The following is a 14,114-nucleotide window of genomic DNA, read 5'->3' on the forward strand; positions in this document are numbered from 1 at the left end:
GGAGATTCATCCTGAGCTGGTGACTGTGGAGTTGGGGGTGGGAATACCAACCTTCATCACAGGATTCTCTTTATTAATAAAAACCAAATGTTTGTACACTGTAAATCTGTAGCTTATCTGAGAGTTCCCATTCTTGTACCTCCCAGGGTTAATTTCAACAGTTTGGTGTCTGTGCCTTTAGACTTTTCCTGTGCAAATGCTGTGTGTGGATATATTATCTATCTCTATCTATCTATCTATCTATATACTTCAGGCAGGAATCAGCACAACACACACCATTTCCCCACCAGCTTTTTTTTTTAAAGGTTTATTTGAGATGACATTGACTCCTTTATTAAATTTTTCTTTCCTTTTTAAATAATTAATTAATTCATCTTAGTTTTTGCTGCACTGGGTCTTCGTTGCTATACGAGGGCTTTCTCTAGCTGTGATGCATGGGTTTCTCATAGCGGTGGCTTCTCTTGTTGTGGAGCGTGGGTTCTATAGAGTTTGGGCTCAGCAGTTGTGGCCCACGGGCTTAGTTGCTCCACGGAATGTGGGATCTTCCCAAACCAGGGCTGGAACCTGCATCCCCTGCATTGGGAATGGGGCATCTGGACCACCTGGGAAGTCCCTCCCACCAGCTCTTTTATTTTCAAGTAAAAACATAATATTTTTTAATAATTGACCGCATGACATACCCCTACACTTTCTTCCTACGTTTACATTTTTTTTAAATTGGAAGATAATTGCTTTACAATATTATGTTGGTTTCTGCTGTACAACAATGGGAATCAGTTGTAACTATATATATCCTCTCCCTCTTGAGCCTCCCTCCCACCTCACCCCCCCCAACTGGCTTTTAAACTTCACCTTATATTGCAGAAGGCTGACCACTTTGACCCTCTCACTCTTCACTGGCTTCATGGCACTCCTCTGTATCAAAGAACTATCATTTATTTATCAGATCTCCCAGAGGTGGCCACCTGGCTCATCGCCATGTTTCTGTTCTCAAGAACAATGCTGCCTTGAGTATCCTTGTCCGTGACATACCTTTGTGCACCCGCCTGAGCAGTTCCACACCTGTCTTCCTAGAGGACTCACTAGGTCAGAGGGTGTGCATGCTTAAAATTTTAATAGGACAGCTAAATTGCCCGCCTGCTGGACTTGATCTGCCCAGGGCCTGTCGTATCTGAGGGCTGTGGTCATTTGGTGCCTGTGGGAATCACAATGGAAGGAGCCTACACGCTCCTCTGACCTCCTCCGAGGGCAGCCTCCCTATTTACTGGTTCTACCACCTTGATTGAGGTCCTTGACCTCCCTGTGCCTCAGTTTCCTCATCTGTAAACTGAGAGTAATACTAACCCCAAGCAGCAGGCGGGGAGGGGCTGGCAAGCTGGGTTTGCAACATTTGAAGTATAGGTCATTTGGGGTGGCTTTGGGGGAGACTACTGGGAGATGAAGGGTACCAAGAAGCCCCACCAGGCACCACTTGGCGCTGTGGGAACTGATATGCATTTAGTGAGATTATATGTGCGAGAACACAGAACCCAGCATGGAGCACACTGACAGCGCTCCACGGCCACAGAACCACAGGGGCTAGACCAGGACCAGGGAGACCCACCTTCCTGAGAGACTGGCCAGGACAGGGAGGCCCGACTGACAGGAAAAGAGAGGACTCAAGGGAGAGGGCCAAACTGGCCCTCTACTTGTTAGTGTAAATAAAGTTTTATTGGAACCCCACCTCACTCATGCACTTATGTATTGCCTATGAAGCCTCCCCGGAACAACAGCTGAGTGGGTGCTTGTGTCAGAGACCATGTGGTCTGCAAAGCCTAAAACATTTACTAGCTGGCTCTCTACAGAAAAAGCTTGCCAACCCCAGCACAGGGGTTCTAAGCACAACAGTAAAAGCAGAAAGCTTCTGAGCAACTACTGTCACAAGTATCAAACTAGACACATCCTGTGTGTTAATATATTTCATCCTCACAGTAACCTATGAAGCAGACAGTTTGTGGCAGCCAGTCTCAGGGGCCCAGGGAAGCACTCCTGGAGATTCACGCCCTGGGGCGGTGCTGGGGCTGGGCAGTGGCGCTGACTCGGAAGATGGAGGAATGGTGGACCTGGTGCCAGGCTGGGAGAGGCCTGCTGGTTTTGCCTCCTCCCTCCCGGAGTACTTTGGGGATCTCTGAGCTGTGGGGAGAGGCCATGGGACACAGGAGGAGAGGGAAGGCCTCAGTCTGGACACCGTCTCACTGTGCTCTTATGAGACCCAGCAGAGCCACTCATTGGGCCCAGTCAGCCCACAGAACCGCAAGAGGCAGTAAAGCAGAGTCAGTCATGAGCTGGGTCGGGTAGGTGTTTTCATGCAGCCGCATGACCTCCTGGGCCCTCCCAGGCCAGCGACCTCTTGGCTTGTTCCTCCCACTCTGCCTGAACCAGTGGGCCGCACCCCACTGCCCCGACAGCAACCCCTCAAGGAGTTTTTCCAGAGGCTGATTAAATCAGAATATGTGGGTGTAGGGGCCCAGAGTAGGTGTTTTTTAAATCCCTTAAAACAGCTCCACCACTATTCCCAAAACTTGCCCAAAGATCAGGTAGGCCTGGCACAGCACCTACAGCGTAGCTTTCTGGGTGCCGCTGGGCCCAGGTCCAGCATCTCCAGGGGGGGCCATGAGCTGGAGGGGCAGTGTGGCCCCTGGTGAATCTCATTACCAAGTTTAAAGCAAAGGGGAGAGGACAGCCAGCCCCTAGGTTGGAGGACTGTTTGGCAGTTTCCTGTTACGTGAGACACACTCTCACCAAACACCCAGCTACCCCTTCTTGGGTGGACCCAACAAAGCAAGCGCTTTCCTTGGCCAGAGTCAGGCCAAGGATATTCCTATGAGAGTTACTCACCATGGACCAGACTGAGAGCATTTGTGGGGCAATCCAATCAGCGGACCTGAGGCAGCGTTGAGAACGCACGAGGCACTGACACGCATGACAATGCAGGATCCACAGACCCACAGCTGAGTGAGGAAAGCCAGACACAGTGCAGATTTCACTCACATGCGGTTCACGGTAGAGGAGACTCATCCACAGTGACTAAGATCAAAGGGCGGTTTCCCTCTGTGTGTGTCTCTACCCTGAGGTTCTGTCACTGAATCTGAGAGTGGATACACGCACGTGTGTGTGTATATATTTGTGTATGTATATATGTGTATGTGTGCATCTGTGTGTATGCATGTGTGTATGTGTGCATGTGTGTATGTGTATATGTGTATGTGCTTGTGTATGTGTGTACATGTAGTGCTTGTGTATGTATGTGTGTTTATGTGTCTATGTGTGTATTTGTGTATGCATGTGTGTGTATGTGTAATGCATATGTATGTGTATGTATGTGTGTGTGTGTGCACGCCCATGAGCCCTGCTCTCTTACAGGATGGTGTTGGGGCGCAGAGCAGGGAGATGCCCCTGTCTGCATTTGGAGCCCATGTGGTGAGCGCTGCTTGCCTCATCATTGCCTGCTTGAGCTTTACATCACCCGTAGAGATGTCTGCAGTGGATAGATTGTGAGTGGAGAGCCCAATGAGCATTCACGTGCAGTATTTGATGTGGTCCCAGGTGCTGTTCTAGGATCCCAGAAACAAGCCAAGGTGATAAGATGCCCTGTGTGCATGGGCATTATACTCTGGTGTGGGAGACACAACAGTGAGATGGGACGGTCAGTTTTCATCCAATCACTTTGTAAGCACCTACTCTGTGCCAGGCAGGGAAGCTCCGGGGAAATGGAGCAGGACTCCTGACCTAGTCCTACTTGCATGGTGCCATGGTCTGGTCCTGTCTGGAGGACAGCACTTAGAAGATTAAGTACACCTGATTCCCTCCTGGATATTCCCCAATTCATTCTGATTGTCTCCCCCTGACTCTGTCCTAGTTCAGGCCACTACCTGGGCTGTGCCAGTAGTTTCCGATCAGTTGTGTTTCCAGTCTCCTCCCCTGCTTTGTTCTCAGGCCAGCAGTCCTTCTTAAGTGTTCAGTCTGACAATATCACTTACTGGGTCCCAGCTGCCCAGGAAGCTCTGGGGTCAGCCTGTGTGTGTTTCAATCCTCTGTTAGAGGGTGTGTGTTGTGACCACAGGCAAGTTCTTTAAACACCCCGAGTCTCATGTGTGTTTTCTGTAAAATGGAGATAAAATGATGATAGTAAACACCAACAACCCATCTCCCTGAAGAGGCTGGGCTGTAACCTATGGTAACAGGTATCTGTCCTGCGAGGGCTGAAGCTCTGTGAGCATGGTCAGCTCTCTCTTTCCGGATCACTCTTGCCTCTGCCCCTACTTCTGTCTGCAATGTTTGCCCTCCGCCTCATCCTGGCTGGTTCTTACTCAGCTCATGTCTCAGCCCTAGCACTGCCTCCTCCAAGCAGCCCTCCCAGAAACTGCACACACACAGCTGGGTCCCCTTGTCTGGACCCTCACAACAGCCCGGGTTGACTGTCTCTCTGCCCTCTGCTCTTATCTGTCTCTGCTTGCTCAGTGTGAGCTCCTCCCAGGTGGCATGAATCACACATCTCCTTCTGCCCAGCTGCAGACCCTTTCCATTCAAGGTAGGTGCCACATGTGTGTGCCGACTAGAGCTGAACATGCCAGGCATTTTCTTTTTCACTTTTCTTTATTTTCTGGTCACCCCACGCAGCATGCAGGATCTTAGTTCCCAGTCCAGGGATCGAACCTGTGCCTCCTGAAGTGGAAGTGTGGAGTCTTAACCCCTGGACCACCAGCGAAGTCCCCCCCACATTTTCTTAAGGCCTTTAAGTTGGCCTTCAGGCATGGGTAGGACTTTAAAAATTATTTTAAAACAAGTTATGAAGTGAAAGTTAGTGGCTCAGTTGCGTTCAACTGTGACCCCATGGACTGTAGCCTGCCAGGCTCCTCTGCCCATGGAGTTCTCCAGGCAAGAATACTGGGGTGGGTAGCCATTCCCTTCTCCGGGGGATCTTCCCAACCCAGGGATACCACATAATACCAAATCCAAAGAAACAAAAGGGCTCACAGTGAAAATTAAAAGTAGGTCACCTCTCACCACCCAGCTCTCTCCCCAGAGGCCACCATTGGTGTCAGTTTCTGAGGATTCTGTGCAATTCTCTCTGTCCCCTGCCACACACACACTTTTTTATTTTGCAAAAATGTAAACCAACATAAACATTACAAGGATAGGACAATAAACACCCTTTGCCAATTAACATTTTGACACATTATGCTAAAATATTTTATAAGGATTGTGTCATTTAATGGTCACAACAAGCACACAATTATGCCCAGTTTTGTAGATGAGGTAACTGAGGCAGCCGGCAGGTGAAGGCACTTGCCCAAGGTCAAGAGCTGGCCTTTCCGCTCAGGTGGCCACAGGACGTGGATCCACCTTTCTTCAGCTCCCTTTGGAGGGAAGTATTGTCTTACACCGACTTGAAATCCACCTCCCTGCGATGTTCACCGAATGCTCAGTGGAAAAGTACACAGCCCTGGAAGCATCTGCTGCTTCTAAAACCTTCCATTCCCTAAGCAACAGCTGCTGTCCCTGCCACTAACACATGCTTCAATGTCACCTCCTCTGTGAGGCGAGTTGGCTCACCCCCCTGTTTAAAAACTCTGGTGGTGGACTCCTGACTGCCAGCAGGATGATCTTTACCCGTCGGAGCTCCAAACCCGAGGTCCAGGCTGCCAGCCCCATCCCGTCCGCTCCTTCCTCCCTTAACCCAGCCCCTCCCAACCTCTCACCTTCTGCTTGGATTTCCCCTCCTCCCTGAAGCCATCCCTGATCTCCCCGAGGAGCCCCCTCTCTGGGCTGCTGAGCCTTCTGCCTGCGCCCCCTTTACAGTCTTCACCAAGTGGTCTTTTGGTTAGGAGGCTGGAGAGAGGACGACTGGAGTGAGAGTTGGCCCGCCTAGCACAGCGACCCCTCCCTCCCCCAGTGACTTCGGGCGTCGGAGCCTTAATTTCCTCCAGCTCGTCATGGGGGCAGGAATGCCTGGCTCAGTAGCTGGCATCGCGTCAGCCCTCACTAATCTCCCCCAATGGAACTGACAGCTCTTCCAGGCTGACGCCTGTTAGTCACCCCTCGAAACCCTACCTCCCTCTGCTTAACTTCTCCGCTCCTTAGTGTCCGCCCACGTAAAATGTGGATGGGGAGGCTGTGAGTCTCGCGAATATCAAGTACTTGGAACTGTATGGAGCCTTACTGACCGCCACGCGGGGCCCGCGCCCAGTGGGTGTCAAACTAATCCTCTTCGCGTGGGCGCGCGACCGCGAGGTTGCAAGAGCTGTTTGCGGAGCCGGCCGGTAGGCCCCGCTCCTTCCCGCCCCTCCCACAGGCCCCGCCCCGCCGGCAGGCCCCGCCCCCGCAGCTGTCAGGCCCGGCGGCCGCGCGCCCGTCCACCAAGCCTGAACGCTCCACCACTCCCCGCCTTCCTCCGCCTACACAAGTTACCTTGCGCCAAGCCGCCTTCTGTCCCTCCCCCGACTCCCATTGGCTAGAGGGTTTCTTTGTTAGTCGGGAGGTGGAGATGCCATTGGTCCGACGAGGCGCCGATCGCGCCGGGACGCGGGCCCGCCCCGCGCGCTGCCCCGCCCCGCGCGCTGGCCCGTCGCCTCCTCGCGCGCGCCCGTCGCCCTGGAGTGCGCCCGGCGCTCCGTTCCCCTTCGCTACGGCCGCGGGCGCCGAGGGCTGCGCGGGCACCGAGCGCGGGGACCGGCGGGGCGGTGGGAGCGGGAGCGGGCGCGCGAGGCCGCGTCCATGGGCCCGGGGCGGGCGGGCGGCGGCGGCGCGGGCGAGAGGCGAGGGCCGCGCGCTCTCTGAGGCTCTGGCCTGCGTGCGCGGCTGGAGGCGGCGGCCGGGGATGCGGCGGCGCCCGGCCTGAGCCCGCGCCCGGCCATGTCGGCGGCCAAGGAGAACCCGTGCAGGAAATTCCAGGCCAACATCTTCAACAAGAGCAAGTGTCAGAACTGCTTCAAGCCCCGCGAGTCGCATCTGCTCAACGACGAGGACCTGACGCAGGTGAGCAGGCGGCGCGGGCGGGGCGGACAAAGCGGCGCCCGCGGGACGAGCGGCGCCCTCCGCTCGCCGCCCGGTGACTCATGCGTTTCGGCGGCTCGGGGTGCCCGGCCGAGCGCGGGAACAAAGCGCGGGGCCGCTTGCGGCCGTGTGGCTCCGCGCCCCCCCCCCATCTCTCACCGGTGGCACCGGGCGGGGGCGGCCTGGGTCCGGGTCTCGCTCCGGGCGCGACCCTGGGCCGCCGGCAGGAGGGGCTCGCGGCCTCCCCGCCCCCAGAGTCTCCGCTCCCGGCCGCGTCCCTCGTCCCCGGGGGGCTTCGCAGGCTTCGGCTGCGGAAACCCGCCCACAGCGCGGCGCCGGGCCGTCCCGCGTGCCCGGGCGGGGTTGCTGGGGCGGCCGGCCCCTCCGGAGCTGGGCTCTGCGGCCCGGCGCGAGCCCTCCCGCTTCCCCGGCCGTCCTGCCCCCACGCGGCCTCTCCCCGGCCCCCGTCTCCTCGAGGTCTCCCTGGTCCCTCTGCGCGGGGCTGGGAGCTGACTTTGTCGCGGCCGCTCCTTCCACCGGCTCGCCGCTTTCAAGTGGCCTGGGCGGGCCGTTTCTCTCGCTGCGGAGTGGGTGGCCTGGCAGGGATGACGGCATGGGACCCGTCGCCGTCCCCAGCGGCCAGGAAAAAACTCCCGGTACCGAGACCCCACACCCGGGGCCGCGGAGTCAGAGCGTCAGGACCCCAGGGCCCTTTTCCCAGTGGTGGGTAGACTTCTAAGGGACATGCCCTCCTCTCCACCGGACTCCTCGCCCGGGGAAGCAGTTCCTGTGGCGATGAGGGTCCTGGACCAGGACTCAGGAGACCGAGCTTTTAGGCTTGCTGTCACTGGCAACTGCGTGACCTTGAACAAGTCCGTTTGCTCGGTATAGTTTCATTTCCTTCTCCATAAATTGCGATCAGGAATCTCTGGCTCTCTTCCCTCACCAGGCTGTTATGAAAAGTGAGGCGTGATATCTTAGTAAACGTTTTCCTTTTACAGTTTAAAAAACAAACAAGGATCACCTGCAGAATAGTAAACTTGAATTTAGAAAGTTTCTGGTCTTGGCAAGGGTTATTCTGAGAGTTTTCTAGTTATTCCAGGCAGCTGCTTAAATTGGGTGTTTACACCTCAAAGAGCTTGTTTTCTGATTCTTAAGCTTAGTTGAACTGGAATGAAATCTGCATATTTAAAATGTATCTGTTTAAAAAATGCTGATTATTAATTGGATTCGTGGGTGGATGTTACAAATTTAAAAGTACCTTATTCTTGCAGTGTATTCACAGTTGAGCTGTAGGTTTTGAAGTAGGCCTGGGCCCTCCCGGGGCACAAGTGGAATGGTAGTTTCTGAAACGATTGGGTTATTTGTGCCTGGAGGGCTTACGCCAGGCTTCTACCTCCTGGGATCTTTCAGGAAGAAACTGCTCTTGAAAAGGGGAGGGAGACTCAGGCGGTTGCCAACAGCCTTAGCTGCTGCTCCCTGCATCCGGCCCTCCACCCCCCGCCCCATCCTCATGGCTCCATTAGGAAACCTCAGCCAATCGGTTCCCATCAGTCTTCCCCAAGTCCTTGCTTCCTGTTGCCCCTCCCGCCCTGAGCTTATTTTAGACTGTCAAGGCTGGAAGATAGATCAGGGATCATCGAGGCCACCTCCTCTTTAAGGCGTTTATCCTTTAGTAGTTCTCCTATGCATTTCTCTGTGTACATATGGACTCAAGTACAGTTGAAAAAAATCTTTTTTAACCTAAACTGTGTGCGTTTTGGCTCTGCCACATAATTTTTTTCCCTCTTCTTGATGTCTTGTAGCCATTTTCCTGGCCATACATATCAGTGTACCAAACTTGTTTTGCATTTTGTATCGTCAGGGATGTACCATAGTTTAACCATTCCCTTATTGCTGGGCAGCAAGGTTCCTTACTGATTTTGTTGTTATAGATAGTGAATGCTTCAACAAACAGCCTTCTAAGTGCTTTTGTGTATGTGTGTGCACACCTGGACACGCACAAGGGCAAGTAGTTCTCTGGGGGCAGGTCCGTAGAAATAGAATGAGTGAATTGATATAAAGTGCATTAAATATATATATATTTTTTACAGATAATCATCAAATTGTCTTCCAAAAAAGACTGTATATCTTATCATTGCCACGACTGGGTATTATCAAATGATTTAGTTCTATAATAATTTCCCAAGTTACCAGTGAGGTTAAGCCTCTTTTAATAATATTTGTTGGATATATTTTGTTTCTTTTGTGGATTTTCATATTATTTCTCCATTTTTCTATCAAGTTAGTCCCCCCAACCTCCCATCCCATTGAGTTGTAGGAGTTTTCTGTATATATTCTAGGTCAGGAGTCCACAAGCTTTCTGTAAAAGGTCAGATGGTAAATATTTCAGCCTTGTGGGCCATAGACCTTTGTGGCTACTATGGAGCTTTGCCACTGTACCACAAAAGCCTCTGTGTGAAGTTACTGTAGACAAGATGTAAACTAAGGGGTATGGCTGTTTCCAGTAAAACTTTATTTACAAAAACAGGCAGTTGAGAGGATTGGCCTGGAGCCATGCTTTGCTGACTCCCACTCTAGATATTAATTTGGTACTTCTACAGCACACAGGCTCAGCAGTTGCGGCACCTGTTATATACTGTGTTTAAGTGAATGTATGGTCTTTTCTCTTTTTACATGTGTGTGTTAGTCATTCAGTCATCCGACTCTGTGACCCCATGGACTGTATGTAGCCTGCCAGGCTCCTCTGTCCATGGAACTCTCCAGGCAAAAATACTAGAGTGGGTTGCCATATCTTTCTCCAGGCGATCTTCCTGATCAGGGATTGAACCGGGGTCTCCCACAGTGGGCAGATTCTTTACCTTCTGAGCCACCTGGGAAGCCTTTATATGGTAGTTGTAAATATGAATGCAGTTAAGTTTCCATGTTTTCCTTTATAGTTTGTAGTTTTAATCTGATGCTTAAAAAGGTTTTATTTCCAACATTATAAAATAGCCTTTAATATAAGTAAGAAAATATTACTTTGTTTCTGCTTTAACTTTGTTTCTGTTTTTTTTTTTTTGGCCACACTATATGGCTTGTGGAACCTTAGTTCTCTGACCAGGGATCGAACCTGGGCCCTTGGCACTGAAAGGAGCATGATGTCCTAACCACTGAGAATTACGTATGCCTAGCTTTTTAACCCAGTGGGTTTGTGTTGTAGGAAGATAATAATTCTGGCTAAAGGCAGAAGCTCTAATAGATGCTCTTGAAGAAGTCCAGGTAAATGTCCGTAAAGGTCTTCTCCAGGTCAGTGCTGACACTGGGAAAAAGACATTGGCAGTTGATCAGAGGTGGGAATTGAGGAAACCTGATTGGGTAAAAGTACCTTTAATGGCAGTTGAGAATAGCAGATTTGGAGTAGATTTGGGGGAGTAGGGAATTCCTGAGTAAAAAAAGCGGTAAATTTGACTTCAAGGAGGTGGAGGTCCAATTTGGTCCTTAGGTGGAATCACCCACTCAGGTAGTTGGTTAGAGCTGGAGGAGGGGGTTGGGGCCGGGTGGGAATTCTGATGTCATAGGAGTGAATGGAGTCACTCCCGAGGCTGTGTAGAGTGAAACGAGAGGGGGAAGGCTCGTTGATCAGTGGGAGCCACAGATCTGGAACTGAGGGGTCTTGGCTTCCAGATCCTCGTCCCAGCCTGGGTTCCTGGTGGGTATTGGCTGGATGTCTCCCTCTCCAACTGACTTGTGGACCATTAAGCATGACTTTTTGTGAAAGAAATCACCAAACTTCAGTTCTAGTCCCTGGTCTAGCCCTATTTTGTTGTGGGACCTTGGCTGGGTTGTCTCTCTCCAGGAGAAAGAGGAGGTTGGTCTTGATCTTTTCCAGCTCTTCAGTCCTCCTGTGTCTCCCCTCAGCCCGCCAGTCTAATTCTGCCCCTTGTTGTGCTCATACTGTGACGCTGGGGCTTCTGGGGCATTGGGATAGGAATCCCAGACATAGAGGTGGATAGACCGAGCCTTGCTCTCCTTGTGAATCATTTCATCAGTCATTTCATCATTTCTCTTTGTTCTGTGACTTTCTTAGATGTTCCAGGGTATGGGACTTCTTTATTTGATTTAACATTTATCTCAGAAACAACGGGAAGATTTCGTGCCCACCCATTTTAGAAGATTTGTGATTATTCACAGATTGGTAGATAGTTTGGTAAAGGGTGTGTCAGAAGTCCCAGACCTTACAAATGACCAAACAAGCACATGAAAAATGGTTAATGTCGTTAGTCATTAGGGAAATGCGAATTGAAACCACAAAGAGCTACCACTTCATGCCCACCAGGATGGCTGTGGAAGAAAAAGGGAGAGTGTTAAGTGTGGTGAAGATGTGGCAAAGTTGGAGCCCTTGTGCATTGTTTCTGGGAGCGTGAAATGGTGCAGTTGCTGTGGAAATCAGCTTGGCAGTTCCTCAAAAGAATCAGCATGCGACTCAGGGATTCCATTCCTAGCATATACCCAAACGAATTGGCAACAGGTATTCAAACAAATAGTTTTATGCCTATGTTTCTAACAGCACTATTTACAATAGCTGAAAGTAGCACCAACCCAAATATTCATCAGTGGATGAACAGAGAAATTATTGTCTGTCCATATAATACAGTATCATTCAGTTATAAAAAGGAATGAAGTAATGAGACGTGCTGCAACATGATTGACCCTCAAAAACTGATATTAAGTGAAAGAGTCAGACACAAAAGGTCATATACTGTATGATTCCATTTATATGAAATGTCCAGAACAGGTAAATCTGTAGAAACAGAAAGCAGATTAGTGGTTGCTAGGGTTCTGGTTAGAGGGGAACGGGGTGTACCTGCTGATGGGATCAAGGTTCTGTTTTGGATTGATGAAATGTCTTAGAGATGCTGTTTGCCTAACACTATGAATGTACTAAATGCCACTGAACTGTTCTGTTGAAAGTGGTTAATTTTATGTGATGTGAGTTTTGTTTCAATAAAAAGTTCAAGAATCTCTCTCACACACACACACACACAAATCCTAAAACTGCCCTCTGCTTCTAGTGTCTCTGGAGTGAGTATCTGATTGTTTCGTTTCTAGAGTCTTGGAATTGGCAAATACTTTCTTAAAGGGCCAGATAATATTTTCAGCTTTGTAGGCCCACAGGCAAAATTGAGGAGTTTAGGTAGGTACTTATATAACCATTGGAAAATGTAAAAGCCTTTCTTGGTCTTGGGACCTAAGAAAAAGTAGCCAATGGGCTAGATTTGGCCTCTGGAGTGAGCATACATAGCTTTCCAACCCCCAACCCACCACCACCCCGCACCCCCTGCCCCCACCCCGTTAGACCAGCCCTGTCCAGTAGAACCGTGATGCAAGCCAGATAGGTAATTTAAAATTTTCTGGTTGCCACAAAGTAAAAAGAAACAGGTGAGATTAATTTTAATTATATTTAACCTAATGTATCTAAAACATTAATTACCATTTCAACATGTAAAGATGCTGTTATATGCACTTTTACCTTTACAGCACCTTTGGTCCAGACTAGCCTCATTCCAAGTGCTCAGTGGCCACGTGTGGCTGTTGTCTACAGTGATGAATGGGACGGCTTTGGCTGCAGTGGCCTGGCCCACAGCTGGGTCCTTGAGACCCTCGGGGGAAGTCCAGGGTGGGAAGGCTGTGCCTGTGGATTTTTTCTCCTCAGCTCGTGTTTGGAGTTGTGGAGCTACAAAAAGAGTATCAGCTGGGTACTGATACTCTTATCTGCATCCCCTCATGGTGTGTTTTTGCCAACTTCAGGGGGTTCTTTCTTTGAAAGTCGCTTCTTTTTTGGTGACTCCTTTTACTGTATTTGAGAGCTCTGGGCTCTGGTCCCTACTGCCCCAGCAGGGCAGAGGAGAGCAGGGTGCTGGAAGGTCAGGGCTTAGTAGACACATGCTGTGGGGAGCGACTGAGAGCCTAGGGTGGGTTGGTGGGGGCACATGGAGGTGGTGCCTGCATCCCGCACCACCCTTTGTGTTTGCTCAGTGCTCTGCAGCTGCATCCTAGTTGCTTTTCCCAGCGTTCTAGCCTGCTACTTGACCTTTCTTTCCGAGTTCTTGTTCCCTTGCCATGCAGAAGGGCTACAATGGAAGACTTGTGTTCTATTCTTGGCACAGACGTTGCAGGGTGACCCAGAAAGGTCACCTATGTTCTCCTGGCCTCGGTTTCCTACCTCTAAAACCATTGCCCACATTTTGTTCTCAGGAGTGGTCTAGTTCGCTAACGGAATGGGTGGAGAGTACTGACCAGGCCTGTGAAGGCTACTGAATCCCTTTGTGGTAATTAATATTCCAGAAAGGATGCCAAGGGCCTCTGCTGTGGGGAACAGCCTTTGTTTGGGCTCTCTCCAGATCACTGGCACCCTGATGCTGTTTATCTGAAATAAATTTAACTTGGAATACTTATCTTTAAGTTGTTACCAAGTTGCCATCTAGACTTGAAAGAAGAGAGAGCATGGAGCCAGGGAGGAGAGACTAGAAGGAATTGAGCTTCTGTTGCCTCCATCCTCGTGCTGTGGGGGGCGGGCAGGACACAGGGAGGAGTAGGGAGCACTGGGGGCTGGTTTCGAAGCAGTTAATCTGAGAAAACAGGCCTCCTTTATCCTTGAAAACTTACTCTCTGAGCATCACTTTCCCATCTGAGATGACATGGTTGAACCAGGTCAGTGGATTTCAAACTTTAAATTGCGGAGCCTTTTACTCAAAGGAGTCTCATACAGAAATGTTTGAAACAGAAAAAGTGACATGGTTCTGGGTGACATGCAGTTGGTGCTTGGCCTCTCAGCCGTTTGTCCCAGTTTCCCACACATGGGCCCTCCAGTTGTTTCTGAAAGTATGAGGGGCAGGTTTGAAGCCTCTGCCCAAGATTTCATGGTCCCTTTGATTTTAGCAGTGAGGGCTCTGGGAAATGGTCTGGGCTCTTTCACAGCTCCCTGGGCTGGGACCCCTGAATACCCAGCTCCACTGCTCTTATGCTCTCACTTCCTTTGGGGGCAAGAGAGCCAGGGGCTTGGCATTTTGTCTCCGGAGACTGGACTAGACTCTTCC

At 50.8% G+C, this 14,114-nt stretch overlaps 1 protein-coding gene across 5 annotated transcripts in view; it reads left to right on the forward strand.

Annotated features, from left to right (window-relative positions):
- Positions 1–6,617: 6,617 nt before the first annotated feature.
- The window catches only part of MPRIP (myosin phosphatase Rho interacting protein), a 90,414-nt gene continuing 82,917 nt past the window's right edge, over positions 6,618–14,114 (forward strand). For all 5 annotated transcript variants that reach the window (XM_081583434.1, XM_081583435.1, XM_081583438.1 and 2 more), the window contains exon 1: positions 6,618–7,017. In XM_081583434.1, the coding sequence (XP_081439560.1) occupies positions 6,895–7,017 (123 nt within the window). In that variant the 5' untranslated portion in view covers positions 6,618–6,894. The remainder of the gene's footprint in view (positions 7,018–14,114) is intronic.

The sequence above is a fragment of the Giraffa tippelskirchi genome, chromosome 3 (assembly GCF_054371585.1).
Source record: "Giraffa tippelskirchi isolate mGirTip1 chromosome 3, T2T-mGirTip1v1.2.pri, whole genome shotgun sequence".
Taxonomy (NCBI): Eukaryota; Metazoa; Chordata; class Mammalia; order Artiodactyla; family Giraffidae; genus Giraffa; species Giraffa tippelskirchi.